The sequence below is a fragment of the Lineus longissimus genome, chromosome 17 (assembly GCF_910592395.1).
Source record: "Lineus longissimus chromosome 17, tnLinLong1.2, whole genome shotgun sequence".
Taxonomy (NCBI): Eukaryota; Metazoa; Nemertea; class Pilidiophora; order Heteronemertea; family Lineidae; genus Lineus; species Lineus longissimus.
Genome location: NC_088324.1, coordinates 14,149,890 through 14,176,427, shown reverse-complemented (window position 1 = coordinate 14,176,427; position 26,538 = coordinate 14,149,890). Strand labels below are relative to the sequence as shown.

Below are 26,538 nucleotides of genomic sequence, written 5' to 3'. Positions count from 1 at the left end.
TTTTAATCTCTAAACTAAACACGAAATAAAATATAACTTTCTCTTTAATTGAAGGCAATAAACTTTATACTGATCTAATATTATTATATATTATATTATTATTATTTATTTAATAGTTTAAAGAGTTTATAATGATATTATAGTTTAGTAGAAAACTTTATATATTGAAAGGAATTGAGGTTAAACCAAAATGGCCGGCGCAAGCATGGCGAACGATTTTTCGTTGAAAGTGCCGGTAAAAACGTCGAAATTAGTGTGTGTGGAATATCCGGGTATCGTTAAAAATGTTGACAGAATGTTGGAAACATTAGGAGGAATACGATCCGTGTCAAGGGTAAGGTCCTCTTGTCCCAGCCGAAGCGTTTGCACCGAAAAACCTTCAAAAGTTAGTACTTTTATTTCGCCAGTACCCCAACTGATGATCTGTCAAATAAATCATGGCATGCAACATCTACTGGCTGTTCCACAAACTTGTCACACGCAATATCTACTTATGTTATTCAATTGTCTTCAGGTTGTGGCTGACCAGACGAGACGACTTGGCGTATCCTTCAGACCAGGTGATTGTTACTGTAAATCTGCCTACGCTGACAGATTCTCATCTGTGGGATTTGTGATGAAAGTTCGGAGGAAGAAAGTGAAAGGCCAGGAAAGTGGTCAAGAGGAATTTAAATATGATGCAGAGGTTGTTGGAATTGTTGACACAATGTTCAAATTTGAAGGTGAGGCTAAAATACTAAATAGTAATACATACCTACTTCAAATCGGAAAATTACCAGGGCAACCATTTCAGAGCGGCATTTGGCCTACGGTAATGGATTATGTGAAAGAAGACGTAAGAGGGCACAAAGGCCATTACTTGTATTGTAGCAGCAGTGAAATATTTCATAATTTATCCATTTCAGTGTTTTCCTGTCTTCAATTTCAGCCCTCATGGACTTTCAATACCTGCCAATGATGAGAACCAAACAAGACACCTACAAATCAATACGGGATCAACTGGTTATCAGCAAACTCGAACACTCTAGCTGGATCCAGAAACCTGCTCCGCTGTTCCTACTTCCACCGTTATTCTCCAGAATAGACCAGAGTGTTCTGTACATGTATCGTCCAGACAAACAGTTTGGGAGGGTCAAAACTGCTGATGGAGCAGCGGTCCTTGCAAAGGAGGAACACACCATAGGGCTAGGTAAGACTGCAACTGAAGTCTGCAACATGCTATGTTTCTCGCTGGGTATTGACCTTGTCTCATTGATGAGAGTAGATTGGATGCAGTATTCACCTCCCTGTATCTGCAGATTTGTTTTGAGCAGCACTGTTTAAATAATAAAAATAAAAATGTGTACATTAGTAGCCTTGAATTCATTGTATTTGTTTGCTCTTTTCAGAGTGGTTGGTTCAATTAATTGGTACTCCGTCGTAAATGGAGTTTCAACCAAGTTCATCCTCTCTCTTCTGTTTAGAAATTTACGAAATTCTTTCCAGGCCGACAAAGAAGAACACATTTCACAACATTGGTAAAGTGGGAAAATGATATCCCGTTGGCTCCGAACCCAGAGGCCATTGAGAAGTTAATGCCGAAGGTTGTAAAGGAAATGGACAAGGTGGACGAACTCAGAAAGGTAAAGAGAGAAATGAAAGGGAAATTGCGGCCTGCTGATTAGCCTACAATCTCTGAACAAAGCCCTTTTTCTGCTGCAATTTGTAAAACTTCAAGTTGCAAGTGCAGGTAATCCCCGCTTCAGGTGTTGGAATAGAAGGATTCTGTTCCGAGTTGTAGTTTATTGGGCAAGCCACTTTGCCTGTATTCTTCAGGATATGAAAGAAATCTTGAAAAAAAAGGCTGCTGTACTTCAATTATAGCTGCATTGGTTTCAAATTAGAACACCAAGGTGTGATAACCGATGATTGGCTTAGGGCATGCTCCTAGGTTCCTGGTGATACAGTGCTTTCTGAAATACTGGATGCTATTTTTGCTTCATATTCTTTTAGATGTTCGAAATTCGGCCCATCTGGTCTAAAAACGCCATCCGTTCAAACATTGACTGTATGCCAACCAAGTTAAAGTTCTATCTTCCCTTCGTTGCCTACTACTACTTAACTGGCCCTTGGCGAGCGATGTGGGTTAGATATGGATATGACCCAAAAACAGACAAGACAGCGAAGAGGTTACAGACGATTGACTTTAGAATCAGACAAAGTAAGTGTTCTATCAGTTGGGATGAGGATGTAGGGCTGGATTGTTCAAAAGAAGTTAACAACAAAGTCAAATGGATTTTACTGAAGTACTTACGAGCCAGTGTCCCATTCAATTCTGTCTATACCTGCAGAACAACTAGGGCCTTTGAAACCCTGTTTTGACCTATAGATGCAAAACTGCCTGCTGTATTCCCTGATCAATAGAAAAGGGAGAAGACATGGACAACAAATAGAAAAGAACACAATTCAGCAAATTGTAGCCACCCCAGTTGTGATTTTCTCTAGCTGTTGCCAGTGATGGCTCCTTATGAGAACATTGGCCATGGTTTACAACTGATTCATCTCAATTCGTTCAGGGGTCCACGGCGAGAAGCTGCCTGTGAGGTGTAAGCGTAAGACGTTCAGTTACACGCTGCCAAGTCACATTCAAAAGAGGAACCTTACTAGTGTCTCGGTGTTAGATAAAGAAACGATAGGATCGAAACCGGACTGTCCAAAAACATGGAATGACCAGGTATTGTTGGACCTCGAAATGTGATTCACCTCTCATAGTCCCAGGGTGTCATCATGATCTACCTGAGAGGCCATATTGGTCCCTTCTACATTATAATGCAAAATTGATTGAATTTTTATGAAAATGCCCCATTTAATCCTAAGTTCTGAGATCATTTTTGTCAAATCTCAGTTTTGTTTATGTCCATGTCCATCACTTTTTATTCATCACTCTTACAGGATTGTGTCTACAAATTCCGCCCAGGAGTAAAACCGCCGTACAGACAGATGTTTTATCAGATATGTGATGTAGAAGTACCAGAAATACAGGCTCTTGTTGCTAAAAATGATGGCAAGGTAAATTGACTTGTTGGTCTACTCAGCAATATGGCTCAGGTTTGAATCAGGGTTAAAACCAGACTTGTATCTGTGGTTCAGTGGTGACCAGGGTTTTGAGGTTGTAATATGCTTGGTTCTTCAGGGATCTTTGAATCAGACAACTGAAATATTCTGTATCTACAAGTAAGAGTCAAAGGGTGAATGTGTACCGAGCCTGCTATGGACTCCATTTATCAAAAAAGAAATCTGCCAAAGTTCATACCTGGTAATCTGTCATGAGAAAATGCAAGGAACCGCTAAGATATGTATAACTGTCTTTATAGAATAACAACTGCCTTGACAATAGAGTCTCTTTTCTAGGAAACTGAGTGTTCTGAGAAGGATGGCTGGCTTGAGAAAGATGCTACATATCACTGCCGCGATATTCTGACGAGCCATGTGGACACGGGAGACAACAAAGACCCATATTCACATTTAGAAAGTAAGTGCTCATTATGTTTTATCAAACTGTTTTGTTTGTGAATTAGCGTCGCAGCACGTGAACTCAAACAAAGACGAAACTGTACCTACTGCTTCACTGATGCCACCCCTGGGAATGACAAATCCTATCCTTAGATGGGAGCATGTTCTTAGTTGGAGCTATGTAAATGAGATTCCACTTTGTCAAAAACAGATTAGGTGATCTCTCGTTCCTTCTACTTCCAGAACCATATAAAAAGAAACCTCCATCAGAGAGGAAACAGAAACTGAAGATGTCTGGTACAGGTCTGTCAGATTCAGAATCAGATGGAGAGATCGAGGAACCAGGCGAGGATGAAGAGATCAATGAAATGGAGACCGAATTATTGGACTTGATTGCTGACGTTGCCGAGGATAGTCCTGATGAGACGTGAGACTTGCATGATTTTTAAGAACTGAATTATAAAATGGAGACCGAATGATTGGACTCGATTGCCGAGGATAGTCCTGGTGTGACTTGCATGATTTTTAAGAACTAACTTTAAAGCTTCACACATCACCTATGGACTATTTGTTGTTGTTTTTGAACAACCTAAAGCTGCCTGTATTGAGCTAAATTTCCACGAAGTATGTCAGGTTGTAGGTCTAATATGCATGCATAATGCACACTAGAACAAACATGTATTAAAAAAGGTTTTAGAGATGAATTTTCACGGAACAGGTTGCAATAGGAGGAATTTGTTATGCATTTATTGATTTAAAGGCCATACAGTTGGACGTATGCACCATTTGGAGATGACAGACACATGGCAAGTGCATTGTTCTGAGGAATGTACAGGTGTACACTGTACACAAGGACGAAAGTGTTGAAAATACAATCCTGGCCAAATACGCAGTGCTTAAATGCATGCCTTGAAAGTTTTAGAATATCAGTTTGTCGAGGCACCCTCAGGTAAATTAACTAGGATAGTCAAATGAAATTGCCTTGCTCCGATTTTCCTTGCATGCTGTTGCCAATAAAAATATGACACTGTTGGGACTGACTAGGGGTACCTGCTTAGTGGTCTCTTCAGTCGGAGTCCTGTTCTGCATGTTTTTTTGCATTAAAGTTTAAGTTTTTAGAAGATATTTATTTTCGTTTAGTTCTTCGTTTTTCTTTTGCTGCTAAACTGCGCTTACAAACTGCAATTACTGTTCAAGACTGCGACAATCCACTTCGCTAGATCGCGAGATTTCGATTTTTCCTAGGGATGAGGTGGAGGAGAATCTCGAAAGCCCTGGACAATAGCAGCGATACAAATTGCCAAATGTATGGTGCAAGTGATGCAGTGACCCCTGTGAATGAATAAAACAACTCAATAAGCCTAATATAAAGTTTTAATGGAAGGTATTTATGACAGACGGAGATCCTTACATGTAGATAAGATCTTTTTCCAGGCATGCATCAACAAAAAACATTGGCAAAAAACCTGCAGTCCTGAATTTCAATCATAAACTCTTTCATACAAAAATTTTTAATTATTTCAAACAATACACAATATGTTAATTTTATCTAATTGTCCTATGTGTAATAGACACAACATAACCGGCTTAAATACATCGACACAGTTTACAACACCGTTTGAATAGAAAGTTTGACAGGAAAAAGCATCGAAATGCTGTTGAAACCGACTCCCATAATTTCGTGCATATTGTCAATAAAAGTAGGCCATTATAACAATACGTTTCATTAGTAATTGAGCTGGAAGTATACTTTTTACAAATCCCTGAATTGAATATTCTTCACCATTGTCAACAGATCCTCGACCCAAATGTGTGTACAATGCATTGTTACGTGCCATTACGCCATGTCAAGTTACTTGGCCGCGTTAATATTTCCCACAGTTCATGTTGTATCATGCAAATTTGACGCTTTTCACTTGTCATTCATGACATGAAGAACAAAAAAATCATTTCCAAAGAGTGCCCTACATACGATTCACGATGACACTTCAGTCAATCCCACCTCATGTAAGGGGAACCACATATTTTGTTTATACTTTGGTTTGGCCTTATCACAGTTGGCCAAATTTAATAACAAAGACCCTTTCATATTCATATTTCCATGATAAATGTGCTGGAGTGTGTTATTTTACAATGCAACTCAAGCTACTCCATCTATCTGATCAATACAATGTACTATTCTACAGGTGTGTGCCTGCATATACCATTTTTGTATTGTATTTGGGTTTATATTATATACTGCTGTTCTGTGTGCCAGGGACATGCTTGACTTGATATATGACCCAATGATAGGCTCATTTGTCCAAAACAGCACTAATAGGGCTTTCCTTTACAAGAGCGTTATACTTTACTATAAACCACTGTAATGGACTGTTCAAAGGCCACTTTCACAATGAACATTCACATCTAAAATGATCACAGATTTTCAAACTGGCCCCCTTCACTCTATCTATCAAGATCTAGTACGAAGAGCTGTATGTTCAAAGGGTTTGCTCCTACAGTATACATGTAGATGTACAAAAATCACAGATTTTAAATTTCGACCAATGGCAACTTAGAACTGTTCTAGGTATTTTAAACTTCACGTTATAAATCCATTCTGTTCATTAACTAACTGCTTCTCAACTTCTGGTGTGTTTTGCTCACCCAGTTCAACCTCATCTAAGCGTTCTATCGGCGCACATGTTGCTTGCACCCACGGTTTGAGCATCATCAGAACACAGACTATGAGACACGCACCTCCAAAGTACATTGATGTACTGTAGTCTTGTGTAACATCGTACAAGACCCCGGCAACGGGGGCGCCGACCATCAGGCCAACACCACAACAAAATAGGAACAACCCATAAATAAAATTCAGATTCTCGACCCCAACGTATTCAACTATGATTAGTTGTGTAAGCGCTGCATAGGGGGCAGTAAGAAATCCGAATACTCCACAAATGAAGAGAAGGGCAGGATAATAGGGAACGTGAGGAAATATGAACAAGGCACAACCACATACTGCATAGGATGTTAGATATTGGGACATAACGTTGACGGTTTTTAAACCCCCAATGGCCCCGTGTATAATCCGGCCTGAGAAGTTTGTTATTCCGATCACAGTTAATGATAAAGAGCTTTTAGTCCTTGAGACTCCAGTCAGGGATTCGATCATTGCTGTGATATGGATGTAAACGACAGAAACAGCTGTTGTGAATAGAATCTGATGTAACAGAAATAATGATAGATTCCAGTTTTTGAGGAGTTTGAAGTTAGTTTTTTTCTTTTTGTCGTTTTTTCTTTTCGTTGGTGGTGTTCGTAAAAGAGCACCACAGGCACATACATTGAGCACTAGGCCTCCGAGAATGAGTAATGATCCCTCCCAGCCGTAGCGCATTATAAGATATTCCATGAGTATAGGCATAAGAAATGAACCACATCCTCCACCACTGACAGCAATTCCGACGGCAAGACCAGCACTCTGAGGTGGGAAGAAATGCATTGTGGCTGTTGCCATGCTGGCAAACAAGATGCAAAAGCCAAAACCTGTAAGAGAGAGAACAACTCATACAGCATGTATAAAGGCTTATGTGATATGGGTAACATTTTGGGCTATTTCATACTATATTGGTATTTCCTTTCTAAACCATAACTTTTGAGCTTTTGTACATTGACAAATGCCAATTCTGCATCATTTTCCCCCAGATTATATAAGAATATGTTGCTGTACCTCTCAGAAAGTGTTATTGATATAAGGGGAGTAATCCTTCAATACGTGTACTACCAAAAATGGATAAGGAGAGCTGACTAAAACCCAAAGATATGTTTTTTAAAGGCCTTTGCTGTTTGTTCATAATTTGAAATGCACTAGGGCATTGTGTATAACTGCATTTCTATTTCCCTGGACCACCAGTAAATACGAATGGTGTAGCCCTTTAACATACCTGTCACAGCCCCATATGTCACCATCATCGCATAGATATTGTTGACATAAGCTGATGCCACCAAGCCAGCAGATGATATCAAACCAGAGATGATGACCATCTTTCTGTATCCAAAACGCTCACTTAGGTAACTCCCTAGTGGACCTGGAAAACAAAAATACCATGAGTAATTTTGGAAAATACAAAAAAACTTCCCTTGTATTTTGGGAAATACGAAAGGTCCCATACAAGGTCACTTTTCCCCCATATTGTGTGTGTGATACAAAAAATGACATACTATTTTGGGGAACATTACCATTTGAAAATCAGGAAATTGCAAAAATGGCAATTTTGTTTTGGGAAAAACAAAAAAATACCTCTTTATGATTGCCAAGTGCCACAGTATTTTGGGGAAAACAGAACTTTTTTGCGGGGAAAAAAAAATCACCACATGAGGTGAGATTTACTTCTCTCATTTTTGTTGGCGACTGAGTCACAATGATGACAACAGACAATAGCTTTCGGGAACCTTACTGTAGTCTTCACCATCAATTGTTCTTCTTTTTTGCACCTAATGATGTCCGGATCTTCTTACTGGAAAAAAAGACCTATCTGAAAAGGTAATCACCCACTGCCCACCCTGCAACATCAACTGGCCCTTGATGTCAATGGGGTTTGGTCTCCCTCAGATTTTCTGTCAACTGATACTGTGGCTGAAAACCAAAGACATTAGCTACCTATTGTGATGACTGACTTTCACTCAGAGTGTAATGATCATTGGAGATGGAATGATGAAACTCATTAGCCTTGTCTGATCAATGATACTTGGGGGCATAGAAAACCATAGACCTCTATTGGTGACTTCACATACCTTCATCTTACCTGCCTATAGCTGCTGCCATAGAGGCCCTTTCATGGGAAAACGACACTGATATCCCTGAGATATGTTTAGTTACTTGATGTATGCAGTCTTCCTCCCACAAAATCTTATAAAGTTGGCACATTATTTGCAGAAAAGTGGTCTTCATTGTTCAGCTTTCTGCAATCTATGCCTTATGACCCTAGCCAGCAGTGTGTGACCGCACCCCACAGCATCACACACATGCAGCAGTTCATGAGAGGTAGTATTGATCTGGCGTATAGCACCCCATCCATTCATGAGCACCTAGCTAAAAGGGTGGTATTACATAAGATTGACCTGGTTCTCCCGAGGTTCCTAAAAAAATAGACTGCTGCTTGGCTAAGCAATACTTGGTTCACTGTAATTGACTTAGTTGGGTTTCGATGGAATGTCTGATCAGGTAGACAGCACTGCTTATAGCAGATCTGTAGGTGTAGGCTGGATGAATACTGCCTTTAACGAACTGCAGACTCTTGCTTACCTGGGAAGCACAGCACTCCAATCTGCAATGACCCAATCCAAGACGTCAAAGCACTACTGGCGCCGAAATGTTCCTTCCATTGAACATAGTACAATCCTGAGGAGTAGTTAATCCCGAGGGAGAGGAAAATGCCAACGAAGGACGCCAACACCACCATCCAGCCCCAGTGAGGTTGACAGCGCCCTCTTTCAGGAGTACTGTTTTCATCCTCTATCAGCTTCATGTCGCCTCACTACTGGGCTTTGCCGTGACCTGAAATTAAACCAGAAACTCATGATCAAGAATTTCGGAGGAAAAGTTGAATTCATAAGGCAACGAAGGATGGCAACGGTAGACTCCCGCGGATTCATAGTTATCCAAACAGGGTGCGAGGCTGGTCCTCTGCCTCCGGAGTGTAGGCAAGAGAGGACGCGAACACCAACACAACTGATCCAAATCCAGTGAGGCTGGCAACGCCCTCTGTTGAGGAATATCAGACGGGGATACCGCGTTGCCTGTGGTCATAAGTGCGATGAAAAAGGCTGGTCCGCCCGCGGTCCGTCCAGAAACCATAGCACAAAAGAAACGCTTGAAGACGTAAGTCACACGAAAACATCACCTCGATCGGTTTCGGATCAAATATGAACCTCTGTCTAAGGCATGCGCTGATCATCAGATATTTTACATTCAAATTATTATAATTATACAAAAACTATGAATACCAAGTTTCGCCGTCTCATCTGGTCATGTTTTGACATACGGTTACGACGCGCGTATAACTCTCTAGACATACACTCCGGATGCAGTCTATTGGGCTCGCCCCTCCTACCACACATATATAAAGTAAGGTATGTTTAAGGTGACGATATCGACTGCATCGGGAGTCGAGCTAGACTTGGCGTCTCTCCCATTCTTAACAACCCACAATCTTACGTCGGAGTTAAGCACCAACGAAAAATACTTGTGTACAAGTGTACGATCGAGCTTGACGGTCATGCGGGTGTGTTTCTGACCCCTACCTGACCTATCAGGCAAGACGTGAAAAACAATTGAAATTGTTTACCCGATGGCTGTCTACCGCTGCAACAAGATTTTTCACGCGACTGGTATATGATGTTGTTGATAAAATGCTACATCCTGCCTCTTTGATACCGTATTTATTGTCAGATATACAAAAAACAAAGATTACAATACAAAATCCTTTTCTCAAAAATATTTACTTCGTCGGCATAATCTACTGAGCAATTTATTATTTCGAAGCTGGCGATTGTGCGCAAAGACTATACGCCATCTTCCACATAATTGGGGAAGGTGGCCCCGCTATCCAAGCGATGAATTGGTGTGGCCTGACCCCGGAGTGAAAGGCTTCTATTCGGCAATTGATATCAATACCTGACTTGTAATAGCTCCCAAGACCGATTGTCACAAATCTTGTCGTCTATATGAACATTCTAATTAAGTGAAATGCGTTATTGTCTTCATTATGTTATGGACCATTTAAAAAAGGTCCAGGAAAAAACTTTTTTATTTCGGGAAAAATTCCACCAAAGATACTCTTCAGAAGGCAAATACATGCACTAATCTCGCCCACCAAGGATTTTGCATCAGATCAAGATTTAGGATGCCCTACATTTAAAGGGATAAACAGGGCCTCTTAAAAGAGAACGGTAGTATAAATTTGCGGAAAGTTCTGTATCATATATACCTGACATGCCAGAGTAGATACGTCCGTCCCTTTAGATCGGCAAGCCCGTCCCTCCGCCAGAGATGTACAGCGGATCGGAGCCTATTTCAATGGCCTCTGTTTAAAAACCAATAAGCCCGTCCGAAGCCGTCACGCACCATGACTACGCGTCGTCTGTTCTGTGAGGTCCATCATGTATGCTGTTGATGCATCATGTACAATGTATATATCTATCTCGATATTGATCAATAAAACCCATGCAAAATGCAGCTGTCACTCCATGTTTATTGGTGAAAGCAATCATCACTGTCGGTTTGCAAGGCGACGCCCTCTGCTAAACGAATTGAACCTGCCCAGAAAGGAAGTTTTTTTGGCTTATGATATTGAACTTTTCAGAGCCTGTCTCTCAATTATAAGTTTCTTACCGTGATATTGGCACCGCTGACTGCTGACATCTCAGGCCTTTCTTTCCAACTGTTACTCCTGGACTGACAATTGGATCAACAGTGACGCCTCAGTCCTTTCTCTTCTTGCAATGGGCCAAATTTGCAATTCTCCCGTTCGATATCCACGGCATATTAGCCGGTTTTGGTGCGTCTAGTATCTCTTTTACACACGGGCCTATTTGAAGGCCAACAGGCGCTCTTTGATAACCGCGGCTCAATAGCGTCGTCCCGAGGTCTCAGTGCTTTGAAATGCTATAGTATCAAGCATACATGTAGTTTAAAGTGAATTTTGTTCGAGCAATGCAATGCCACGCCTCGGTAGGTATATTAAGGCAATTTAAACCAAGTCAGCGAGTTGAACAGAACTCTATCGCGGGGCCGCCCCCTCTCACAAAGTGTCGCAATCGTCCATACGTTTATCAAGCCGCATCGATTAACGGGGGACTTTCTCTATTCAACACGAAATAAAGATGTTCATTTTCTCTGTCTTTAACTTTTCAAAGGTAGGCTACTTAAGTTAAAGCGCGGCTGGTCGCGCGAAATCCACCTGCTATTAAAAACCCGTGCCATTTCTGAAAAAAAGGGTTTGCGTAAAAAAGTGCACATACGTGCCGGGTATAACATTGTTGATTTCAACAAGATGTTAACATTGTTGATCTCAATAATGAATTCCAAATTTTCTCTGACAATTGGTGCAACACATGCGGTTGACAATAAATTCATTTTGAGTTATCAGATGTGAAGGACACTTATTTATATTAGTATTAGTTATTATATTACATGTACATGTACATGTATATGTAGCGCCACAAGGTCATGAACACATCGCCACAACCTGTCTCATTGTGACTAAATGCACATATTGCATGTCGTCATCTTTTGTTTCATACAAATGTCACTGAAAAGATCCGTGGGGCTCCACGAGACTGAACACATCGTCACAAGCTTTCTGTCTGTCGCGATCTACTTGGCTGTACAGGATGTCTCAAAAAAGAATCTGTAGCGCCTCACGGGCATGAAGACATCATCACAACCTGTCTATGTCTGGTGAAATGAACAGACTACTGCGCTCTGCCTTGTTTTACAGGGTGTCTCAGAAAATTATCAGTAGTGCATCGAGGACATGAAGACATCATCCCAGCATATCTCTGCCAACCAAAACGATAGTTTGTTGATTGTCTCAGAAAAGGATCCCGAAGGACATGAAGACATTGTCGCAACCTTGGTTTACATTAGACTACCGGGGCAGCCCATTGCGTCATCCTAATTTGGTCTCCTAAGGGTGAGAAACGAGGCCGGTCCACTGCGTCTGGAGTGTAGTTCACATAGGCTTGCACATACGTTTATCAGATATCCTGTCTTGTAAGGCAGATTGCCGCCCATATTTGACGCGCGTAGTCTGTAAAGATTAGCAATGTCAATACATTGAGGGTTAAGATGGTTGGTTGAATGTTTTACCCACGTCCTCTGTTTTTCATAACAGAGAAACCAGTTGGCACAAACGACTAGGCGGTCTGAGGGAAGTTTTACTGACCTGCTTTTACCATTGGCATAGTACATGTAGTTCCGTGCTACAGATGAGAAGATGTTAACAGTTATTAAAGACAACTCGGCAATACAGACAATTCATTTATTTATTTGAATTAACATCTTGCGGTCTATCATTTTCCTCTCATTAGCAGACGCATTCACACGAATGGCAACAGTTCCCAGCATTGAACCTCAGCCTGTCGCAGAAACATCCATTAGTGCATTGGGGACCTTTGTAGTCTGGCTGGCAAAGCTTGCTGTATTCGGCGTTACAATCTGTAAAGACAACGAAATGAAATGAATGAGTGATGTCATTCTCTAATCACGGACCGTTGTAAGGTTATTCTCCACAAGTGCTTGTCTTATGGAATTGACGCCGCCGCTGTAATTCGCTCTGGACGTTTTTGTTACCTCGCCTAACACCGCGAGGGTGGAGTCAATTTGTAGACCAAAGCCGAGACGGTCGCCGAGGTGTCGGGCGAAGTGACAACTCTTCCTGAGCAAAGTTTAAAGAAACAACCAGTACCTATCAATTTCTACTGTTAAACACCTCAAATTAACATTTAAATGCTAAAAAGTGTTATGCACCAACCCGAGTATCGCCTAGTGAGACATAGTGCATTGTACACTGTCAACAGGACGGCACTATTCAGCACTGGTTGTGACTAGTCATCACTCCCCGGACAATGATGCTTGGGCATTTTGAAAAAGGACAGCAACGATTAAGATGACTGTACAGAACCCTTTCACTTACCTCTATTAGCTGAGCTTTCGCTGACAAAGCAGAGCACTGCCGCAGACACAAACAAAACCAATACGAGACTCTTCATCTTGGACAGCTGGGTTTCCTGAAAGTTCTAAAACATAAAAGATATGGGTACATCCAGCGACCGCTAATTTCATCTTTGGCTGATTAAGGATTTGATACTGCATCACAAGGCGGGCGATTCCCATCGGATCGACTGACGTCGCCCGACCAACGACTGTGCTAAGTAACCTGATATTTTCCCGGTATTGAGTACCTAAGACGGTGCTTATCAAAATTCGTCTTTTCCGGTTGTGGCAATCTTTTCAGCCCTCCCTTAGCGTGATAAGTACCCAATGGATGAGACAAAATGTAGAAATTCAACAAGCTCCTCTCCGCAGAATAACCTACCCTGTGTGATGGCTGTGAAGGTGTGACACCCCGCAAATCGCGCCTGTGGGATATAAGATGTGATGACAATATTGACTGTTCGCTTTCAAATATTTGTTGAAGCTCTGTGCGTCAGTTTCATCCATAAACGAGGGAATCATTCTTCCTCTCTTAAAGAACTTCGCGTACGGTGAGTTACGAGGCCAGTATACTGAGTCCGGAGCGCCTAACGATCGTCCCTTCATTCTGGTTGTGACTTTGTCCCCGACATTATCCGTTTGGGACAAAAAACATAACGGAATCTCTAACCGTGCAATACGGCAATGATGAAGATACATTGTTTTGTCTTTCCGTCACAAGGATGGTCACTGTGCTCACCGAGCTCTATAGTTGAAGGAACAGGGAATTGTTTCATACATTTCACATCCCATGAAAATACCCATTTATGGAATACTGAATAGGGTGGGGATGAATACTCTTTAATCTTAAACGCATCTGAAGTGGGAATGTTCCAGGTGGCATTCATAAACATCCATAGACAGCCTTCAAAAATTTGTCACTGCTGGTCAAATAATATGTGTTTGACAAGCAACGATAGACATGGCTTGAATGTAAACCGTTCCTTCTCCCGCCCCGTCAAAGCCGTAGTCCATATTGTTGTGAAATCGTTGTCAGCGACGATGTGACATAGACACACTGATCAGCGATACAAACTGATAGATTGTTCCATTGTTTTCAGACCTTGATGAACTTCAGAGATAGGATTGTTACACGGACAGCGGTGGGCCATACGTATTGATAGATTGATAGATTATTGTATTGTCTTCAGGCTTTGATGCACGACAGCATATGACATGGAGTTTCAGAGTACTATGCAAATGGTGAAAGCAGGTGAGTAAAACTTCCCTCAGGCCGCCCAGTCGTTTGTGCCAACTGGTTTCTCTGTTATGAAAAACGTGGAGGACGTGGCAAAAACATTCAACCAACCATCTTAACCCTCAATGTATTGACATTGCTAAGCTTTACAGAGTACGCGCGTCAAATATGGGCGGCAATCTGCCTTACAAGACAGGATATCTGATAAACGTATGTGCAAGCCAATGTGAACTACACTCCAGACGCAGTGGACCGGCCTCGTTTCTCACCCTTAGGAGACCAAATTAGGATGACGCAATGGGCTGCCCCGGTAGTCTAATGTAAACCAAGGTTGCGACAATGTCTTCATGTCCTTCGGGATCCTTTTCTGAGACAATCAACAAACTATCGTTTTGGTTGGCAGAGATATGCTGTGATGATGTCTTCATGTCCTCGATGCACTACTGATAATTTTCTGAGACACCCTGTAAAACAAGGCAGAGTGCAGTAGTCTGTTCATTTCATCAGACATAGACAGGTTGTGATGATGTCTTCATGCCCGTGAGGCGCTACAGATTCTTTTTTGAGACATCCTGTATAGCAAAGTAGATCGCGACAGACAGAAAGCTTGTGACGATGTATTCAGTCTCGTGGAGCCCCACGGATCATTTTCAGTGACATTTGTATGAAACAAAAGATGACGACATGCAATATGTGCATTTAGTCTGAACGAGACAGGTTGTGGCGATGTGTTCATGACCTTGGGGCGCTACATATATATCCTTTTTCTCAGACATTCAGGAAGATAGCAACTACCGTCTGTCCATTGGCAAGACAAGACAGGTTGCGACGATGTCTTCATGCCCATGAGGCGCTACATATCATTTTCTGAGACATCCTGTGTAGCAAAGTAGATCGCGGTTATTTATTAACCCTTTCTTGCAGCCCGTTTGGCTCAGACCATGGGAATTTTGTTTTTTGGAATTTTCATCGTTTGGGAGAGTATTTAACTTTTATGGCGATATTAACCCCATCTCGGCTGATGGTCTCTACTATAGTGTACAGGTTCTTTCTGAGACATCCTCTGTGACGAGAAAGATTGCAACAGTCTGTCCATATGTTGAGACTGAGATACAATGTAGATTGTGATGATGTCTTCAGGCCATGTAGGCTCCTATGGAGCTCTTGACAGCTCCCCCAGAGCTAGGTTGTGGCAATGTTTCCATGCCCTTGGGGCTCTACTGATCCTTTCGGAGACATGCTGTATATTACAGGGAAAATTGGCAGAGACAGGTTGTGACAATGTCTCAATCTCCAATTCACAAGGGGTGATATTTGTCCTTTTAGTGTGGGCTCTAGATGCCGGTTGGAGACTTGCCAAGCTTTTTCAACTTCAATTCTGCTGCAAAGCAGGTCAGGAGCTGTCACACATCTCACGCAGGTGATGCCACATTGAACTTTGAGAGGTTTCCTGACCCTGTTTACAGTACAGCACAAACATGAAAGACAAAGAGACCTATGTACGTATTCATTCATAAAATGTATATTTTATTCCTCATTTACAAATGTCCATTGTAAACGACTCCACAAAGATACCACGAGTAACAATGACATAATCTGTTAAGAGTAGATTTCAAGAGTTCCTTTTAATAACCCAACACAAATTCAGGTTCACCTACTACAGGATGAGATTGAACCAAAATGCTCATCAAGATGATTTAGAAAGTTGAAACCTTTTAAAGCTACTACCACAAACAGACAGTTTTTAATCCTATTTCTTCTGTTTGCCAGTCTGCACAGAATTCAGTTCACTATGCCAATGGTTGATGATCTTTCACAGCTCTGAAACTCACAAACTGTGAACAAAATCACAAAAATAATCGTCATTTATCTATCAAGTGCCATCTGTAGACTTTCTGAATAACCAACATCAAAATAGTCCTCAGCGCAAAACATTTACAAATGGTATATTACACTTGGTTATGCAGAAAATCTACAATACTCATAATTTTCACACCTTACTCAAATTTTACCCGAGAAAAGAAGTTTGCAATTTATAGTACACAAACTTACCCGTTGGAAGATTATTGTGCCACCTATTGTTCAGTGGCAAGACTAGAATGTATCCCTGGGTTTATGGTTGTAACCGTTGAGTCATACTCCCAACAACCGTTTAGACGACTTGGAAGTTTTTCAATATTCATGCTATGGTATTGTGTGAAAACATATCAAGCACTATCGAGTTTAATGTCAGACTGACACCAAAGGTTCGTAAGTGGCATGCACATTTAAATCACCTTGCTGCCAAAAATAATCATTGGTTAAGTTTTTGACTGAAAGGTGTAAATGAAAAGCGTCATCTTACCCAGCACAAACCAAATTAATTAGCACATGGAGGGTAATTAGCATACTCAAAGATGAACAGAATATATATACATACAAACAATACAAAAACTTAGATATTCATTTCATAATTTTAATTTGTCTCCAGGGCAGAAAATGACAGCACATAACTCTGGCTTTCGATATTTATTGATATGGCACTTTATTTTTGCAATAAATTAATTTCAAAATGTAATGTATCATAAACAGCTATCATTAGAGGTAATCAATAAGCAATATGGATACTTATTTTCAAATATCAAACTTTTTTAATCATGATTAAAGAGATTTCATGTTGCGTCAAGATGATATAGATTTAAATACAATAATCTATTCTCATTTTCAGCAGTAAGGCTATGGCACATAATTTTTTCATATTTATAAAGTACATTCTTGCCCGTTAATGATGAAAGTTTTGAAATTTTCCAAATTCACAGGGAATAGCCCCACTTCTGTCAGAACTATGCCACAAAAGCAGTTGTGACCTCGTTGGGTTACCGAATAAAGCATTTCAAAGTAAGTTTTTGCAAAAGAAGTATTGTCGAAGTTAGCATTGCGGCATACCACACCTAACAGTCACTTATCCAAGTACACTCCAGAGGCCAGCACTACCCTTAAAGGACTAATGGTCTTAAAACTATAAATTGCTGACGGCCCACTCAAAATGATCTTGTCATCATGTTCTCCTGACTGTTTATCTATCTAGCAACTGTTTGGATCATCAACATTTATGCTAAGTACCCTGTGCATTTATGCACAATATCCTGTGCATTTATGCAAAGTAGCATGTACATTTATACAGTCACTACTGGTGACACAATAGTAGTACAATAATTCCAGTATAAAACTGAACACCGCCAAAGTCCTAAAAGAGTAATGCTGTGTCAAACTTCCTCATCTGTACTACAAAAACAATCCACCAACCGAGCAACAGAACTGTTGCCCCAGTCAGCTCTTATCTGTACTATGAAAAAAAACACACAATCGTCTGCCTGTACAACGCTGCCTTTGTGAGCTGGAGTCTGCTAGTGTTGATCCGGCCACTTGACCAGTTCACACGCCTAAGACTGCAAACAGAACGACAACAATGCAAACATTTAAGGTTTTAATTTCAAGCAGGTTTCAGGTAATTCTGCGGCCATTTTGGATTAGGGTGGCCATTTTGAATTAGGCTGGCTATCTTGGATTAGGGTGGCCATCTTGTATTTGAGGTAAGAGAAGTCAAAACATTCAAATACCTGGGGAGTTGACAGTGCCATATACATTATGATAGGGTTTTTGCAAATTTTCCGATATCTGCTCAAAATCCAATGTAGTAGGAGACTTTACACAAGTCTCTCGAAGCAACATGTTCCAACCTAAAATGATACACATTGTTATTGATCGTGTCAGCCTGTGATTGGTCAAAGCATGAGGTATTGTTTACACTGAGTAGCAGCGTCTGCGGGTGAGTCGTCTTGAGGTAGTAACAATCAAATAATGCAATAATCACAAAATAAAAGTAATATACATTGCTAGGTCAGAGACGACTTTGACCAGATTATTCACGTCAAGTCAGAAGTACAGTCTTTGTCAAAAGTAAACACCCAATAGTTTGTCTCTCAGGACTCTGAAGGTATGTATCCTTTTCTGCTAATGCAATTTTTACATCTCGATATTCAAACGTGACATTTGATGATAACAAAATACAGTTTAAGCCTCAACCTAGGCATATCTTTAGAAATACGAAAGAAAAAACAACGGGCCATTTACTTTTGACAGAGAGTGTACCAATGGTGAGTGGAGGCCGTAGACAGCATATGGAAAAGAACTAGATGGTCTATAATATGATAACCCCTGAACAAAATTAAATATTTTTCTTGGAAGAATTATGATGAAACCTGGATAGCTTTGATATATCCTGCCATTTTCAGTTTGCAATTCCTCTATCAGAAAAATGTTGTTACCAGAGGGTAATAGATATTACCACTACAAAATGTAAATCTCCATGAGGTAATGGGTAATTATTACCACAAGGTTTATGAATATGACCTCTAGATAATGAATAACATCAACAGGTAATGAATCGGCCTTTGTAAAACCTGGTGTATGTGTCATTAATGCAAGACTCAACCAACAATAACCATAATATCAGTTATGCTGTTCTAACAAATATTTCAGGCGAATTTATCCTGTAATATTCAAAATACCAACTAAATTCTGCATCAACCTGATCTTACTGGAAATTTACTCTTAAAAGTGTACAGATTAAACAGGATAGACTTATAAACTACAATTTTACATTCAAATCAAACTATATACAATTTATGTTTATGTGTCATGGGATTCATTAATAGCAAAGAGGTAGTATATAACTTAGTCACGAAAACCATTGAAGAAACTTTCTCTAAGTATTGATGCAAAATCTCCATTTTGCTCTGATTAAAAACATTTGCTCCATAAGCCTCATCCATCTTGAGATAATTTCTGAATTTTCACTATTGGCACCTTATTCGTTACGATACAAAAAACAAATAGTACATGTAGAGGATTCTGGAAGGTGAAGTAGAAATACATAGATATATGTCTGTCTTCAGTGAATAGTGCTGAAACGCCCCCTTTTATCTAAAATAGTCATAAGATGCTTATGCTGCCTGGCCTAAGTCTTTTGTATTCGGAAGACAAAAGGGGCGGTGTTTCAGCAAGATTCGATCAATGACGGCAGAAAACACTCACACTCTTTGACAAAGGAGGTAGAGATACAATAAGTCTACAGAACTGTTTACATGAGTACCCAGGTTGATCTGGTGAAGGTTTATATGCCAAGACATGCTAAATTGACATTTATCGAATTTTGATCAAATTTTTCGCTCAAAGTGTAGAAAAATAATTTCTAAGATGACGTACATGTCAGAAAGCGTGCCAGAATGTGCTAAAGAAGGAATTAACATTGTCTGCCATTTTTCATATAAATTTACAATTCCTGCAAAAAACTGCAAGTAAATTCGTAATTCCAGCTACCATAATCCACAACAAAATGTCATACGCAGCAGTTGCAAGGAGTACCGTACACGTAACAACGACCTAATTTCTCGGATGGTGACCTAGTTTCTAAACACAGATACGGAACCACACTCATGCAACGATAATATGTATGAACTGCTGCCATTATAATAACGTAAATGTAGTGATTGTAGTTTCAATTTGCAATAAACGATGGCGTTACCTGCCACACTATTTACACAATGAGGTAAAAGACAAAGGCGTTCTCTTATTGGTCGTTAAAGGTTCATTGGTTGACATGGTGATCAAGTTTAAGAGGAAATTCCTTCCACTGTTTACAGTGTTAAGTAGTCAATTGTTTCACTCGTCAATGGCCATTATATTTCAATTTTTGCGAGATTATTTCATAGGATCAATAAAGACAAGCAGAGAGATTAGAAGGACTATATCTAATCCATATGTCACGGTCACAAAGTACGAAAAAATATCCAAAAATTTCAATATTTCCCGCAACACATGGAAGCTGCCTTTTGATTGGCTGCCGAATCTGCTTACTAATGTCGTCAATATGAAAAACTTTCCCTTCAAAAAAAAAAAATTCTTCAAAAAGTTTTTTTACTTGGAAACAAATGTTACAAATTTTTCATTTGAATCGAGTCAAACATTCTTGCATGAAGCTGTAGATACTGGGTGATATGAATAAAGACTAGCAAATGCTTTTATCTAAAACTCCATGTACATTTACACTGGGCCTTTCTGTACAAAACTGAAGTAAAAGCAATTGCTATACTTTATTCATATCACCCAGTGAGAGAGGTTATTCTAAGATGGTGCCTGTCACAACCAACAAGAGAAAGCCTTAAATGGAGAACTGCTAGATATACTTGGATTATACTGAGAATCCTATCTACAACACAGGACCTGCGCACCAAACTGGACAAATTCTTGCTCAAGATTCTGCAGGAAACATCAAAGTCAGAATATCTATATTTTCAAATCTGGTTGAGATTTTTCCCGCTGATTCTGGAGTTTGATGCCCAGGTCATTTCAACATTCAACGATTGACAGGTATGATTGTACCACTTTACACACAATACGAACAAATACCGCTTTATACAATGTCAAATTGAAAATAGACCGCCTGTCGTTACAGTCACACGTTAGATTATAATACCCAAAAGAATCGAACATGAACTTCAAATTTGAATATTATATTTACAACCAATTAGAACCTCGTCATAGTGACTATTATTAAGCTTATATTCGATACAATGATTATCTAATGTTAGTGAAGATATAAAAATATTTTTCGTGATGATTTTAAATGCACCCCGTAGCGCCGCCCTGTGGCTTGGCAGGAGTGAGTATTTTATGAGCACCGTCGAGTGCCATTGCCACTGAGTTACGCTACTGTTGCTACTGCAAGACGTTTGTGAAAATGTGGAATTTTATGTAACCTCAAAAATCCATGGTTTCTTTGTGACAATTGCAAAGCACACTCCAAAGGCATTACAATCATGAACGGATAAGTGAGATTTTACGTGTTTTCACACCCTTTTCACAAGAATGGTTTCATTCATTTATAAGCGTAATACATTTTGAGGGTTCACCATTTGCGTTACAATTCAAAAGGGGCGATTTGTGGCATGATGTCTCGGCCGAGTGGATATAATGCTTACTCACAGTAGACATTTTTCTTCCTGGAAATTCTCCAAATTTGAAACCAAATTTCACAAAGTCCCACAGGGTGAGAATAACCTTCGCCACAGAATGTAAATATCGGTATAATGTCGCAATTTCTATGAATACCAGGCTGCTTGCCATTGGTGTTGAAAAGCCTACACATGATAAACTTCTCACAGAACTGTCACAACTTGACCAACGATATGTTGAAGTGGATGCCTAAGAGGAAACCCAAAATATAAACACTGAGGATAGAATGCACCGTGAAATTAAACACCCACGTACAAAAAATGCTGCCCCATAATTTCCCGCCCCAGACATGGATGCCATCGTCATGGTTATGACTGTCTTGTGTTCGCATGGTACAGTCGGCACCTAAGCTAAACGCATCAATGTTTGACTGAGTTACCTAATTAGCTGCCTTCAATTTCAACATTTTCTTTTAATACGAAATCAACAAGAGAGCTACATGTAGTCATCCAAGCGAAGAATACTGTGACGTTTTGACCATCAAACACCAAACGTGACTCATGTCTCACAAAATTCAGATGATCCGTTGAACACATCTTTTTTCATCGAAATTTGTTGATTGGAAGTGACAATTTCAAATTTTTACAATTTTAATGAATTAGCATTGATTACCTAAATTTGACTTGATATTTCACATCAATAACCAATTTACTGATAGTTGAATTGAGTTCATTACCCACGAAAAGTGGCATCTAAAACCTTGCAGCAGCTAATACCAAGAGTATAACAAAGTCAATGCCCAAATTCAGGATTTATAATACTGTTCTCCAGCAGACGTCTTTTCCTACTTTTCCTCAATTCATTCAGCCCAACATGAGCAGACGACATTCATTTCTTTGAAATTGCCCAAAAAACGAGGTGTGGAAGGGTGTTTGTTCAATCCCCGACTTGAGCAGACCACACCCTCTGCTCAAATTTTCTCAAAAATGAAGAAAGGAGTGGGAAAATATTTCAAGAGAAGTTCATCCGATTTACCATCTGAATAATCCTTCTCCAGTTCCGTCCAAAATCTTTTGACAGATTCGGTCAAATTATGCCGGTGTTGAATAAGCTATGAAGCGACGCCTGGTGGAGAACAGAGTAACACAAAGTATGAGCGGCCCAGTTGTTCAATGTTTTTAAGTACAACACCATACACCGGTTTACAGCAAAGTCAAAGGAGCAATTTTGAATTGAAAATGAACTGTTGATCAGTTTACTGGAAGCACAGATAGTTTTTAGATTCAACATAACACATAAATGACCAAGGGTGCTGTCATGAAAACTTTACATGATTTTCATAATATCAAAATTTGAACACGAATTTATAATACCTTAATTTCTGTCAATTTCATTGATGAATCAGAAACACCTTTCAATGAGTCCCCTTTGTCACGAAGCCTATTACATCAAGCTTTAAGTCTACATGTACACAATGAAATGATGAGCAACTGGGCCAGAGAAGATTGCCTAGCATCTGCTGACATTATATCAGAAAAGATTGTTCCGGAAAAAAATACTATTTTTCACACCAAGTCTAAACAAATGAGTCGATTATTCCCAGCTGATCACGCAAACATCTCCCAATAATTTTACTGTACAATTCCTGAGGTCAACAGAAGACATTTCCGTGACCAGCGGTAATTAGCAACAATCAGTTAATTAGCATTTCGTTACATAGCGATGATCAGTTAATTAGTGAAATTTTATTCGACATACTGCACAAATAGACATTTTTTCAGATAGAAAACACAGTTACCAAAAGCTCACAATTTCTTAATAGAAAATTTCTCTCCAAATCATATTTTAGGCCTTTTACAAAGAATGCATCAACAGTCATGGGATGACAAAGCTGTCAACTGCATTTTGTTTGAAGTTCCCTGGAGTTGCTGGGCAAAATAGTTTAATCACTTAAACGAACAATAAACATCACACTGATAGGCAACCTGAACAATATCTTGGCAAAACTGTTTTTATCATACAGGGGGGGCTGCCATTGCATTGATTTCTCAAACTTTTGGCTATTTCCACACTAAATCAAACCGGATGGTCTTACTGGTTGATAAGTTGATAATTTTAAGGATGAGTTATAAGGCCTTATACCAAATGAACCATTGCTCTAATGTTACCTGAGCACCCCCTGGTTGCCTAACAGCATACTAAAGCCAAAAATACACAAATATGACGCAACAGTAAATTCTGCAACAGAGTTCACCTAGAGTTAGAAAATGACCGCGGAACCCCGAGCCCCGCATCACGACCCATGACATTAATTAGAAAATGTTCTTGAGCTCCTTTTTCCCAGTTGGGATATACAGTAATAACAGTAGCAATTTAAATATACAAAAATCATTCGATTCCATCATAGCTAAATTACCCTATGAAGGCAGAGGTAGACCTTAAAGACCCAGATGATTCCAACTCTAGGGCTTTAACTCACTGTACAACAACTATAAGTCTAAGCCTTCAGGGACCGAGGGCATTTTTAGAAAGAAATCAATTTTGAATTTTCTGAAAAATTTCTCAAGATTTGAAATTGTTGGCACATCGATGATACGCTCACAACAAGCACATTATACAAAGAAGTATTTCGTTTTTCTCAATTTAGAGACAAAATTGGCCTAGGTCCAAAAAGGTTTCATTATCTTTGCATGCAACACAAACGATTTACATGAAGAGGCTGTGAGTTCACCTTGAACGTATCAACAGTCCTTCTGACTCACCGATATGAAAGATGTCCCCACAACCTCACATCAACAACACTACACTTATAAACATAATATCATAAAATACCCGTTTCAACCACAAAATCATCAAACTTGAAACAAAAAGTCGTGGTTCCTGATTAGCGTACCTTTTCTCGTCGTAATTGTTCACCTGCACACATGTCACATGCGTCAAAACCCGCTTCTTTCATTTCTATGTTCACTTTGCGAACAATGCGATTCTAATGCCCTGTGAAATACGATAGTAGTATTCTATATACTTTGAAAGTGTGCTAATCAGATTCATTAATCAGAATAAAGTAGAGCACACTCACTGCTCATGCAAACTACACTCACTCGAACACCGAGTACATTAGCTTGTATATACCGCATACACTGGTTCATATACAGAGCACGCAAGCTTGTATACACAGGGCTAAAACTTTAGTAGTGAGTGCTCTAGCTTGTATACAGAGTACATTGCTTGTGCACAGAGCACTCTAGCTTGTATACAGAGTACACTCACAAGAGGACTCAAGCTCGTGAAATCTAGCTCACATACCGAGTACCAGTATCAGTACATTTGCTTGTATACAGAACATTTACCTCAGCTTCTACAACAAGCACTCAAATAACATTCGACTGTGTCCCAAGCATTCATCTTAACACTATATGCCCTTGCTTGAAAACAGTCAAAGAATTTATCATACTTTCTTACTCATATTTTTTATCTTCCCGTCTGACCGAATATGACCCATACTCTCCTGACTAAAGAGGTACAAATATCTCACCCTCGCCCACAGTGCTCTCAGCACTCTCGGCCCATCGACCTTGAAAACCTGAGTTTAAATTTCTTGAAGCAAGTACGACGCTCATAAGACCAGACTGTCCACAGAGGTAGTTACACTATTGAGGTATGATGACAGACATTTCTGACCTCAGAAAACTTCTACGGCGGCACCGTTAAATTTTCACCTAGAGGAAATTCTGAATTTCAGAAAAGTTTGAGTACAACTCAAAAATCGTAAGAAATCATGAAATGTAGATTTTAACCATTTTTATGAGCATGATATGAAGACACGACTTGTCGTGTTATATGACAGAGTTTTTGCCACAAAATATAATATTAGTTTTTCATGGCAAAAAGAGCAAACAGGGCGACTTGTATCATACCCGCAAATCAAATAAATCGTCTTAAAAATCAGTCCTGAGCTTTATACATAAATTGCACCACTGCATTATGGGTTTATAAATTATATTATGTCACCTGAGATTCGAAAACCCAAAATTCAGCGGACTTAAACCGGTGAAAATTTAGGCGCACCACCGCATGCCGCCATTTTGGATTTGCATCCAAGATGGCAACTGTAAACCTGACTTGACATCAGCTGCTTAAAGAATACAATAAATGCGTCTTGGAGTACACAAGTCGCGAGGTTAATCTTTGAGGACTGAGGACGCATTCTGCCTCCACAAAAATTATTCTCGAAAATTTCAAAAATTACAAATGCCTCGAAAGTAAACGTCCAAGGTTGAAAATCACTCTGCTCAACAATGATTCTTACCACAGGCATTATTCTGCCAAGTTTGTAAATATTATCATTGACAGGAACAATATCAAGATTATAATGAATTGCCGATAAAAATTTCACGAAGCATTTCTTATAATCACTCCAAAGTTGAGACACTTTAAGTCAATTTTGTTCTAATTATGTGAAATTTTCTCAGAATAGCCCCAGTCCATAAAAAGATTACACCGCCATTGGAACAGACGAGCTAGGTGTTGACTCGCCACTGCTCTCTCCACGCCGCCGCGCCATTTTGCGCTTGTGCTGCTTGGTGCCGGGGCCCGTGTGTGTGTGGATATACCACAACGAGGCGGTGAGAAGAACTCCTATGATGAACGCCGCAAACGCGATGCCAATGACTGTTCCCGAGTCAAGTCCCTGCACGATGATTGGTCGCACCGTCTCTTTATCTTTCGTGTTTGATGGTCGCGGGTGGAGACCTGCCATCATGTCGTCATTATTATCTGCAACGCACAAGAATTGTTGTCAAAGAATTTCACTAATTTGTCACCTCTCCTAAAGAGGTACAAATATCTCACCCTCGCCAACAGTGCCTAAGACAACAAAACTGCCATATGACATTATGAAGACCGTGACTTGAATGAAGGTCTCTACTATGACAAAGAACTGGACATGACTTCACCTGCAGATTTAGTCTGCAATAGAGGATATGCCATGTTCCATGTCTCAAGGGAAGATGTTGCTCTTTCCAATTCGAAACTTGTTAAAGAAGGGAAATCACTGCCCTGATCTTGAGGCAGTTATGAGGCACCAGCTAAGATCACTAGGGAGGGGAGACAG

At 39.9% G+C, this 26,538-nt stretch overlaps 3 protein-coding genes and 1 long non-coding RNA gene across 6 annotated transcripts in view; 1 reads left to right on the top strand and 3 right to left on the bottom strand.

Annotated features, from left to right (window-relative positions):
* Positions 1 to 194: 194 nt before the first annotated feature.
* LOC135501440 (general transcription factor 3C polypeptide 5-like) lies at positions 195 to 4,584 on the top strand. Its single transcript, XM_064793564.1, has 9 exons — positions 195 to 334; positions 515 to 722; positions 929 to 1,189; positions 1,486 to 1,622; positions 1,993 to 2,200; positions 2,556 to 2,713; positions 2,932 to 3,048; positions 3,391 to 3,511; positions 3,736 to 4,584. Exons 1-9 carry the CDS (start codon positions 206 to 208, stop codon positions 3,921 to 3,923), a joined length of 1,527 nt encoding a protein of 508 aa, XP_064649634.1. The 5' UTR covers positions 195 to 205; the 3' UTR covers positions 3,924 to 4,584.
* Positions 4,585 to 4,857: 273 nt separating this feature from the next.
* Positions 4,858 to 11,115, bottom strand: LOC135501573 (monocarboxylate transporter 14-like). Of its 2 annotated transcripts, none has more exons than XM_064793741.1 (4): positions 10,868 to 11,115; positions 8,780 to 9,031; positions 7,419 to 7,562; positions 4,858 to 7,020 (listed from the first exon to the last, which is right to left on the bottom strand). In XM_064793741.1, exons 2-4 carry the CDS (start codon positions 9,000 to 9,002, stop codon positions 6,074 to 6,076), a joined length of 1,314 nt encoding a protein of 437 aa, XP_064649811.1. In that variant the 5' UTR covers positions 9,003 to 9,031; positions 10,868 to 11,115; the 3' UTR covers positions 4,858 to 6,073. The 2 variants fall into 2 exon arrangements, with proteins under 2 accessions (XP_064649811.1, XP_064649812.1); XM_064793742.1 differs by lacking the exon at positions 10,868 to 11,115 and adding an exon at positions 10,464 to 10,853.
* A 1,389-nt stretch (positions 11,116 to 12,504) lies between these two features.
* Positions 12,505 to 13,611, bottom strand: LOC135501783 (uncharacterized). 2 transcript variants are annotated; one of them, XR_010449636.1, is made up of 3 exons: positions 13,575 to 13,611; positions 13,173 to 13,275; positions 12,505 to 12,694 (listed from the first exon to the last, which is right to left on the bottom strand). It is a non-coding gene; the product is annotated as an uncharacterized LOC135501783 (long non-coding RNA). The 2 variants fall into 2 exon arrangements; XR_010449637.1 differs by lacking the exon at positions 13,575 to 13,611 and adding an exon at positions 13,441 to 13,459.
* Positions 13,612 to 15,929: 2,318 nt separating this feature from the next.
* The window catches only part of LOC135500935 (transforming growth factor beta receptor type 3-like), a 50,897-nt gene continuing 40,288 nt past the window's right edge, over positions 15,930 to 26,538 (bottom strand). Inside the window, exon 14 of the mRNA XM_064792635.1 lies at positions 15,930 to 26,201. Within this exon, the coding sequence (XP_064648705.1) occupies positions 25,921 to 26,201 (281 nt within the window). The 3' untranslated portion in view covers positions 15,930 to 25,920. The remainder of the gene's footprint in view (positions 26,202 to 26,538) is intronic.